Source organism: Aegilops tauschii, chromosome 7 (assembly GCF_002575655.3).
Source record: "Aegilops tauschii subsp. strangulata cultivar AL8/78 chromosome 7, Aet v6.0, whole genome shotgun sequence".
NCBI classification, from domain to species: Eukaryota; Viridiplantae; Streptophyta; class Magnoliopsida; order Poales; family Poaceae; genus Aegilops; species Aegilops tauschii.
The window spans coordinates 102,671,467-102,681,924 of NC_053041.3; the positions used below are offsets into that span (position 1 = coordinate 102,671,467).

At 42.2% G+C, this 10,458-nt stretch overlaps 1 protein-coding gene across 2 annotated transcripts; it reads left to right on the plus strand.

The window, feature by feature from the left end:
* Positions 1-3,342: 3,342 nt before the first annotated feature.
* LOC109775758 (uncharacterized) lies at positions 3,343-9,451 on the plus strand. 2 transcript variants are annotated; one of them, XM_020334457.3, is made up of 6 exons: positions 3,343-3,662; positions 4,056-4,116; positions 4,544-4,685; positions 5,686-6,078; positions 7,660-7,739; positions 9,047-9,451. In XM_020334457.3, the coding sequence occupies exons 1-4, from the start codon at positions 3,641-3,643 to the stop codon at positions 5,881-5,883; spliced, it is 423 nt and encodes a 140-aa protein (XP_020190046.1). In that variant the 5' UTR covers positions 3,343-3,640; the 3' UTR covers positions 5,884-6,078; positions 7,660-7,739; positions 9,047-9,451. The 2 variants fall into 2 exon arrangements, with proteins under 2 accessions (XP_020190046.1, XP_040250277.1); XM_040394343.2 differs by having other exon boundaries at positions 7,660-9,451.
* The last annotated feature ends 1,007 nt before the right edge of the window (positions 9,452-10,458 follow it).

Sequence of the window (10,458 nt, forward strand, 5' to 3'; positions counted from 1 at the left end):
AGCAGATGGCATCTCCACTCGGGTATCCTACGTGTCGGCCGGCCGGCAAGGAGCATCTCTATACTATACCAGTACTTTTTATAATGTGTAGATCCTCCGTACATAATGTAGTGCATTTAGATGTTTTTAAAAGTTAAATTTTGCAAACTTTAATCGTGTTTATAGAGAAAATTGTTTAGATCTACAATATCAATTATATAAAATATGAAACTACATCTTATGAATCTAATGATATATGTTTGATATTCTAGATGTAAAATGCTTTTCTCTACAAATTTGATCAAAGTTATTGAGGTTTGACTTTTCAAAAAAAAAATGTATATGCACTACAGTATGGAATGGAGGGTGTATATGGCACGTACATGTGCATGGTCCTATGTACACTATACTACCAATACTTACTATATGTAATTTGTATATGGCGCGTACGTGTGCATGCATGGTCATATGTACTTTTGGATGCCGATCCTGCTCGACTGCGTAAATAACACATCGATCGACGGCCTAGATGGCCCATGTCCAGCAAGCAATCGACCGAGATTTCATTCTCGTACCTAGCCTGCACTTGATTTAATTTCAACGGAAAAAAATAGTTGTGTGCCTTGTTTTGGTTGCCAAACAAAAGGGCTGTGCACTCTCTTTCTTTTCCAGACTATGTTTTACTTTGCACTGAACGAAACTTCTACTTGGTGATATTTTTTAGAGAAAAGTATGTTTTTGGTCCCTCAAGTTCCCACAAAGTATAGACTTGGTCCCTCAAGATTTTTTGGTATACATTTGGTCCCTTAAGTCTCAAAACCGGATAAGTTTGGTCCGAAACCAGATTTTGAGCACGTTGACCGGTTTTGACCGCCACAAAACCGCCTGATGAACAGTAATTTAAAAAGAAACTTCAAAAAAATCTGAAATTTTTTGGGGTCGAATATGCTTACATGCGCAAGATGGGAACAAAATTTCGGGCTCTTTCAGCACTCGAGGAGCTCGTGGCAAAAAAACAAAAATATCTGCCTGATGAATAATAAATTAAAAATCAAAACAAAATCAAAAATTCTGAAATTTTTTGGGGTCCAATATGCTTACGTGCGCAAGGTGCGACCAAAATTTTGTCATGAAATGACATCGGACGGGCTCTAGTAAAATTTTGTCATTTTTTTGAAGTTTTTTTTTAAATATAGTATTCATCGAGCGGTTTTGTGGCGGTCAAACCCGGTCAACGTGCTCAAAATCTGGTTTAGGACCAAACTTATCCGGTTTTGAGAATTGAGGGACCAAATGTATATCAAAAAATCTTGAAGGACCAAGTCTATACTTTATGGGAACTTGAGGGACCAAAAACATACTTTTCTCTTTTTTTTTTAACAGAGGGACAACTACCCATTGCTCAAAACAATGGCATGCGATCAATTGTTTACTTAGTATTTGCTTATGTGGTGATGTAGAAACAAAAGGCTATACAAGTTCACTCATTTTCTTCAAAAATGCTATTCTCACGCAAGGATTCTACAATCCACACGTACTAGTTCTTTTTTCCTCCACGTAGGTAATTGTTACCTTGATTTCAGCTAACCGTCATCCATTATTATTTTTGAACAATCACCGGAGGGGAGCGTCCCCGCCTGAATATATTACTGAAAAGGGCCCAGGGGCGAGGTTATATCATATAGTACAAAGAGAGGAGAGGCATAGCCGTCATGACATGGCCGCCTCCCTACTAGCATGCAGTGTCCTTAAACCTAAGCACCCAAAGTGTAAAATTAGAGATTACATTTCGAAGAGTGTCCATAGCGGAGTGAGTCTCAGAGCGAAACACCTGGGCGTTACAAGAGTCCCAGAGTTTCCAAAGGTTTGCGAGAGCGACCATGGGCTGGAGGTTGATGTCGAGACCATCCAGAATGGTAATATCCCAAAGATGATAGATGTCGTGGGGAGGACAGATCTCTAGTAGACGCCACAACTGAGCAGCTCTAGGGCAAGAGTCCAAGGTGGGTAGCATCCTCTAAGTGGTGATCATCTCTGGGCCATGAAGCATCAGCAGCGATGGTCTTGACGTAGGAACTGTCATCCATTTGAACTGGTATGTAGAACTTTTCGTAGAATCTTGACGTAGGAACAGCATTGCTCCCCCCATTGCTCAATACACGCCAGCCATTAAAGTGTAGACAACAAATGCTTACAGAAAACGGAGTCGAACTGAAGCGAGCAGCTAGAGGCTGACCAGGGAAAAGGACCTGATCATCGTTTTGCGCGGAAGATTTGAGCTCTTATACGTGGTAACCGAAAAATCTGAACCGTTGAACTAAGATCCAGTGGATGTGGGCGGTACTGTGGTAGAATCTGACCGACACAAACCTGTAAACCGAACACATGTTGATGATGATTTAGGCATGGATCTACTATGTGGGATGGTGCGTGTGCGTGCAGTATGTGAGTATATGCTGGGCGATACGATCAAAACTGCATGCGTTGGTCGTCTACACACCCTACGTGTGAGGCGCTGTAATCTGCTGGGACATGGACAGCGAAATGATACGATGCACCTGCACCGGATTTTACATGAAGCTCTCGTCGTCGCGACACACAGACAGGGAAATGATTTGACCATTGAAGTCCCCCGGGTACAGAGCTGATCAGAAATTCAGAAACTCAATACAGGCATTCATGGCCGCGAGCTGCAGCCTGCGGGACCGGGGATGTGTGTGTGGGGTGGGGGGGGGGGGGGGGGGTACACATTTTTACACGGCTGTTAACTTGTGTAACTACTCGCAAGCAAGTGGACGTGAGTAGTGACCGATATGTCTCACGTCGTAACCACAAAGTGATAGTAGTACTCTCGTGCGTTATGCATGCCCTGGATCTTTTTTATTCGCCTTCCTCCCATCCATGCATGCTCACACCCACATGCTGGTAAGTAAAACTTGGCTTAATTTGCATGCTTGTATACATGCAGCCCCAGGCTTTTTGACCAGAATAGCTTACAAACTCACTAGTTGTCCCACGGTGATTTATGCAAGAATAGGACTGCATCGATCGGCGATCGCCACAAGTTTCCCGATGCAGGTCTTACACATCCTGATATAAGTATCTAGGGAGAACATGGGCCTCCTCATAGCTCAGCGATTTCTGGCCGTCGGATCTCTTGTTTGATGCGTTTTCAGCCGTCAGATCAAGCCACTGGAGGACCTCGGCCGTCGGATCGACCCGGTAACACTGTTACAATGAATAGTTACTGCCTCCCCGCGCAGTTTCACTCTCGGCGTGCCATCGCGCGTAATTAGACTGCCCCATTTTAGTCATCTTGTGCAAGGTGGTATAAAAGCGGGCCGCTCCTGTGGTGGAGACCTAGCCGCCGCCTCCTCCCGCACTCGCTCGTCCCTCGTCCTCCTCTACGCCTCCTCCACCCAATCCCTAACCCTAGCAGCTCCCGCCGCCGCTGCCATCTCCTTCGCCCAGCGCGCCGGATCGCCGCCGTCCACTTCCCCGGCGTCGTCACCGTCGTCCTCGCGTGCACAGGGCAAGAGGAGCGCCCCCACCCTCTCCTCTCCTCCTCCCCTCATCACGAGCCAGGACAAGGAGGGCCACCGTGGCCGAGCAGGTCAGGCGGCGCGTCCAAATCTCCGAGGAGCCGCCCGCAAGGTCATCCATGGCGCGACCGAACAGAGCAGGTGAGGAGGGAGACGCTGGTTCCTCTTTCCCGCTGCTTATCTAGGTCTATTTATCGTGATTCGTAGGGATCTGATTAGGTTTGGTAATTTTAGCCTCAGCATGGTCCGGTTGCTGCGGATTGGTGAGCTATAGAAGGTACCTCGAGTGGCCTGGTTCCCCTTGCCAGTGGATTTGATCTCCCTTGAATCTTTTTGCGTTTGGATCCTTTTGCATCTCCTGTTCCTCTTTTGGTTTCTTCTTCTTGCCTCTGTTGTTCCTTTGGATGTTTTTTGGGCTATTTTGGCTGCTTGCTAGGCGTTCATTTTCTTCTCTTGCTTCTTTTATTTTGTATGTGCTTCCTTGTCACCTGATTGACATTGTATTCTTTATGTGCTGTCTAATTTGTTTTGCAGGTACTATGCTTGTCGTGGATTGCTGCCTCACGTGTACCTGGAGCACATCTTGGGTGTTCAGGTGGCTGACTTACCCCCGTAATTTGTTTTCTTATTAGGTTTCATGCATGTATGGCTCCCTAATAAGCAGTTCTCTTTGGTGCATCATGTTCTTCCAGTTGCTTGATTGATTAGAGAGCCCTGCCACATTTATTTATGAGAGGAGGCACTTGATAGATAAAGGATTTAGTAGAAGAAACTGCTATATAGGGATGACCCTTGTATGTTTATTGAAGAAATTTTTGATGCAGGCCACAGGATTTCTTGGGTTTATTAAGTGTAAGAGCTAGATTAGCCGGCCAGTTCTTTTTGGGGTTTGAACATAAATCCTACATCTTCTATATAATTTTTAGGCCTCAAGTTATGCCAGGGGTTTGGTTATCTCATCGTTTCTGTTATTTGAACAGAACAAAATGGTTTGATTTTCTCAATTGGAACTTGATTTGCAGGGTGCTGTACAGGAACAACCTCAATGACGAGATTGCAAAAGAAATGGGCAAACTGAAGAAATTGATCGGTTTGGATTTGTATGCCGATAATCACCGGAAGAATCCCCAAGTCACTTTCCAAGCTCAGCTCACTGATATTGATGTATGTATTATCCTCTGATTGCAATTAATTCCTCCACAGTACAAATGCCCCCTCTGAAAAAACTACAGTACTAATTGATGGCATCTTTAGTCCAAGTGATGTACCCAGAATGGCTGCGGAGTCGTGCCCATAATTCTGAACAGACTGAAATGCAATTATTATTTTTTTGTTTTTGGCATAGTGCATTAGATGGTATTAAAAGGATGTAGATTCATCTCTCTTAATCCATATGTGAACAATTTCCCCCAAGTGAATACTCAAGTGATTTCCTTCAAGCACGTTATCAAGTTTTCTGTATAATTGATTTCAGTATATGCAAAATATGATCAAAGTGACTGAAGATATACAAATTTTCTGTGAGTTGTTTGTGCAAGATATCATTAAATTTCTAGGGCAATAGTGTTCAGTTTGTATAGCTTAGTAGTTTCTAACAATAGCTGTCAGATGCTATGAGTTTTGTATAAATTCGCCAAAGAGACAGGCAACGGCTATGCGGGTGCATGGCTCCGATGACCTGACGATGATGTCAATAATAAATTGTTGGAGAAAAAAAGTAATGCTAGAAGTGCAGTCTTCACTACGCTACATATAGATATTATATTCCTTCTGAAATGAGAACTCTGAAGATAAATGTATATGTATATCAAGATCATAGTAACTAAGCGACACAAAGAAGTCAGTGTCAATTGTCAGTCTATCACACATTATCTGTATTTATTTATGGCAGGAATATATGTTTATTCTAGCAGGTAAATCCTTCTATTTTTAGGAGAAGGAAAGCTAACTACTTTGAAGCTAGTAAATCCTTCTGTTCATGTTGTACTTATACAGATGCCTTGGAATTTCAGGCTAGATATATACTTTTACCTGGTCGTTTTTTTATGAAGTTGGAGTGCTTCACAACTTACAGTTGTTTTTTGGTTCTCTGTTTGAAGGGCTTCTGTTGTGGGAGTGCTTCACAACTTACAGTTGTTTTGAAGGGCTTCTATTGTGCGTGCAGGTCAGAAGCAATATCATGGTGGCACACTTGGTGCGCCCGTGCCATCAGTCTCAAGCATTGGCTGTAGAAGTTCTCCACCAACCTGAAGTGTGTGTGCGTGCTGATCGGTCTCAAGCGTTGGCTGTAGAAGTTCTCTCCCAACCCATCCATACATGCCGCAGATTACTTCAATCTGAAAGCGTCATGATTGTTATTTAGTCGGTGCTTGATGTGCGTCTGTGCTGGATCGAGTCCAATTAGCTACTTCTCAATTCTCATTATTGTAAAGATTATTTCCCCTATCTACTGTCACCTCCAGATTACTTCTTTGTTCGATATATTCGAAGCTGCAGGCACCCTCCGTGGATGAGGACGATGACCAGGGCATCCATGGTCGAGAGCTCGGCTCCTCGGGTAAGCAACACCCCCACATGGTCGCTTCAGTTTTCAAAGCCTTCTTTTTTGTTTGTGTGGGTTGGGAATGTGTGAGCTTCATACGCCACAAGAGTGTGCATTCACTGACAAATCATTATATCTTGCCCATGGACTATTTACTTGCTTTTGATATGGTGAGTGTTACTCCGAAGTCTTATATCTTCGATATTATGAATGTTTCAAGTCTGAACCTCCTATGCATGACGATGTGTATATTGTAAAAGTAGCGTGTTTGTTCACATCTATTTTGAAGCCCTTCATTTGCTGACATGAGTGACATCTAAGAATCTGAGTCCACTGATGAACAATTAATTTTAAATGCATTGTATATCCATTCTCTTGGGGGTTATTTGTTAGTCTTCTCTGATATTAACTGTAAAATGCGTATTTTCATCATTTGACTGATAGTCCAATACTGAACTTAAACATGTATTCTTGGATGATATGTGTGAGTTTGTGTCTTTTTTGTTTCAATTTCAATAAAATGTTTTCAAATGGAAGGTGTTATGATAATTGCCACTGATATGTATCGGTATCATCAGCTAATATAAGTAGAATTGTTTGTACCAGATGTATTTTGCATGCTTTAAGATTTTGATCGACATCTTATATATTCCCACTCTACCATTTTCTTTTATCAAGCATGTAAAGTTAAACCACTGGTTCTATATGTCCTCTATTCTTATTCCTTTGTCTCCAAATGATATAGGAGGTTCTATTGGTGCTCTATTAACAGGATTGGATTGTGTTTTTTTTTGTTACTTCATAATATTGCTAACAAATGATTGTCTTTGGAATCCATGAAGATTAGGGCGGGACCTATTTACTTTATTAATGCTGGAATATTGCAGAAAGAAGTTAAATGATTGTCTTGTTCCAATAGCATTTTCCCAAAAAGATTATATCGTGCCTACCAGCCTGTTGTGCAAAACTAATGCTAACATGTTTGTTTGAGAGGGAAGTCTTCTGCCGACTACCTCTTCAATATGTTAGTGAAGAATTCAATATTGATTCAACCAATAGGAGGTGATTGTTTGTAAACTGCCCTTGGCACATTGTCCTAAAGCAATACTTGTTGTAGTTATTGGATCGAGATATCTGGAGCTATTTATTTCCATTTGACTTCTACATTCTCGGATCAATTTTGTGTTGGTGTGCCTTTCACCTCTACACACCACCATTGTTTTCTTGATGTTGTCACCCATTTGTTAATGTTGTAGAATATGTATCATTCGACTTCTTCTTTTAGGTTTAATTTGTGTTTTAGTTAATGCCTACAGGTTGTGATGTTCATATATGGGGATTTTTTTTGTCAATTGTGTTGTTTCAGTATGTAGGTGCTACTGTCCATGTGGGATATATAATAGGTCAAACTGGTTTGCTAGCTTAATTGTTTAGCTTGATTTTTTCATTTAGGAGTGTCCTCTTCAGCTGCATATTTTGTGCAGCTCCAAATTCTACGTTTCAAAACACTTATTTCTATACTCTTTATTATTATTTAGGTCGTGAAAACTCTATTCAGTGTGCTTGATTACTCCACTTCCATGTTTATCCTTGCAGAAGAGGAGATCTTTATCCAGATAGACATGGAAACACCGGTTCGCATAGAGTGCATCATCGCTAATCAGCTACTATGTTTGGTCAGCGGACATGCTTGCTTATTCCTCTAACAGATTATTACTGTACCTGCTTAGCCTTTCTAACTTTTTAGATTTGATCAGTTTTGAGAAGTTAGTATATGATTCATCCCTTCGTTAGTGGTACAGATCGGGAAGCATTTGGTTTTCTTGGTGAAATCCATTACCTGTCTGTCCTTATCTTATTTTATTAGTCGAACATAATATCAAATCACCTACAATGATTATTCTTTATTACAGTCTCATACTAAAGTAGTCTGATTAGTCGTAGTAATTCATAAATATTTCCAGTATAGTTCTTATTTGGTTTCTAGGCATATAATTTACTTCAAAATTTTAATATTTATTTGGTTAGTAAGGCCTTTTTCCCCAATTGTGATGTTTGAAACATTTTCTTATACTGATGATGATCTAGAATAAAACAGACCAATGATATATACAAACCGACGCAATAGGACTTAACTGGTACTTACCTTTTGAAGCCACTGATATATATACAAAATATTATTTGAGTACAACAGGAGAGATGCAATCTTATGGATATTTCCGCATTTGTGAGAAACATTCAGCTTGGCAAGCGGACTTGACTAGCCATGTGTAGGACTCAGCCCTGCTGACTTCGAAATGATTAGTCATTGGTGTTTTCTTAAGTTCCTGTTGAGTGTTCTGTTGAGAAAAGGAAAGAGGCTACTCTTTTGTTACTTGCAGTACAAATATATATGCTATAACATATTACCTTTATGCTCTCTTTGGATTTCAGTATATGCATGTGAACAAATAAGTCACTAATATGAATGCCCAAGAATTATTTGTTTGCTATTCTAATCGTTCCATTAGAGAGCAATGGATATAGAAGAAATATGTAAACAGTTGTTATAGAGATTGAACTCTATAGATATCAACTCTCATTGGGTGACTGAATTAGACTCTGGCATGAATTATCAAATTTTGTGGTTCTGTACTAGAATAAATTCTGCTCTAATCTAAGCTCTAAGACTACATGAAGTACCATATTTTATCATTTGTTTGGCTACAGCAAATAAAATAGGGGCATGCTTTACGAGTGCCACCTTTTATTTGCAGTGTTGGGCCAATTGATGCCAGGTGTATATTAAGATGTTTCAAAAATATAGATCCATGATGTCGGACATAGTGCAATGTTGAGATCCACTTATTTATGGAGAGGATAATTGTTAGCCTGGCATGTAGAGCTGTACTAATAAGCTATGAGAAGGCTGGTGCATGAATTATATTCTCATTGTAAATAAAACACCTGAATTCTTTTGCTAACATGATATGTCCGTTGGCAGGTCCTGACATCACAACGCCCAAGCGAGCTATCACGACTTGCTCGCCATGGATAACCATGTCAGTGAGATGGGGCCAGCGCGTAATCACCATCAGCAGGTCATTATTCACCACACCCAAGCGAGCGAGATGTTCATACAAAGTTGTATGATGCACTACTATCATCATATGTCGTAGACGAATAATATATATCATTTCTCTTCACAAGCATTAAGACTTGACTTTTGTAAATCATGTTACCATTTCTATGACATCAACATTTGGAAGGACATGACATCCGAATCCTCTAATAATTGGACAGTACTATTACATGCATTTGGTGTGACTTATTGCACTGTCCAATTAGTGTTTTCTGGATATGTATTGGACACAATTGTGTTATCTATAAATGCAATTTCTTGCTTCTATTCAAATGATCCATCACCGCAATTATTCATGCAACATTATATATTTTGTTTACACCCTTGGACTATAGGTTGAGCCCGGCACCACGCGCCAAGGCGCGTTTCCTATCTAGTTTCTTCGAAGCGGCAGCGTCTTGACTCTTGAGCGGTGTCGGCGTGTCGCCACCACCTTCCTCTTCTATCTGTGTCTTCCCATGTTACAACCGCAATGCACACCCTCTTGTTCTTCTTCCTCAAAGGTCTGTCGTCAACTATTGCAGAAACCAAGGCGTGACGGCGACGCCCTGATGAGGCATCTGTACAAACCCGGCCGGGGGAGGTGTAGGAGGCAATGTTACCTGTCCGACCGATGTTAGGCCAACTCTGTTAGAAGGGAGAGAGGGATTGGTGGAATCGTTGTTGTATTGCTTGAGCCTCGTGGGCATATATATAGGAGTACAATGATGTACTTGGAGTACAAGACAAGCCAGAACAAATCCTAATCTATCTCGTCTTTCCTAATAATCAATATACTCAACATCCCCCCGCAGTCACAACGGTAGCGACGCAGACGGCGAGGCTGGAGAATAATCCAAAGGGAAGTCGGCGGACCCCCCCCCCCCCCCCCACAGTCGAATGGTCGATGCATCGCGAAAGTCGTGGCTGGAGTGGAAGCCGACGAGGTTGCTCAGGCAACGCGGTAGCCCTTTGTGCCATTGTCGAGGTAGCCGAGAGCGTGGGTGGTGTAGCCGTCATCGAGGTAGCCGTGCGAATAACGCCGTGGTCGATGTCGAGTCGGGGTGGCCGGTGTCGAGGTAGTCGCCGTGGACCGGGAAGAAGAGCGGCGGCGGCGGCCTGAGGAGATTGCGGCGGCGGCTAGGTGATAAGCGCGGCGACGATGCTCGAAGTAGGCGAGCAAGAACCCGACAGCTTGACGAGGACCGGCGCGGACGGTGACGTTCCCGCGTCTAAGGAGGCGGCGGACGCATACCACGTAGAAGTCGACGCGCGGGGACGACAGAGTGGACCGC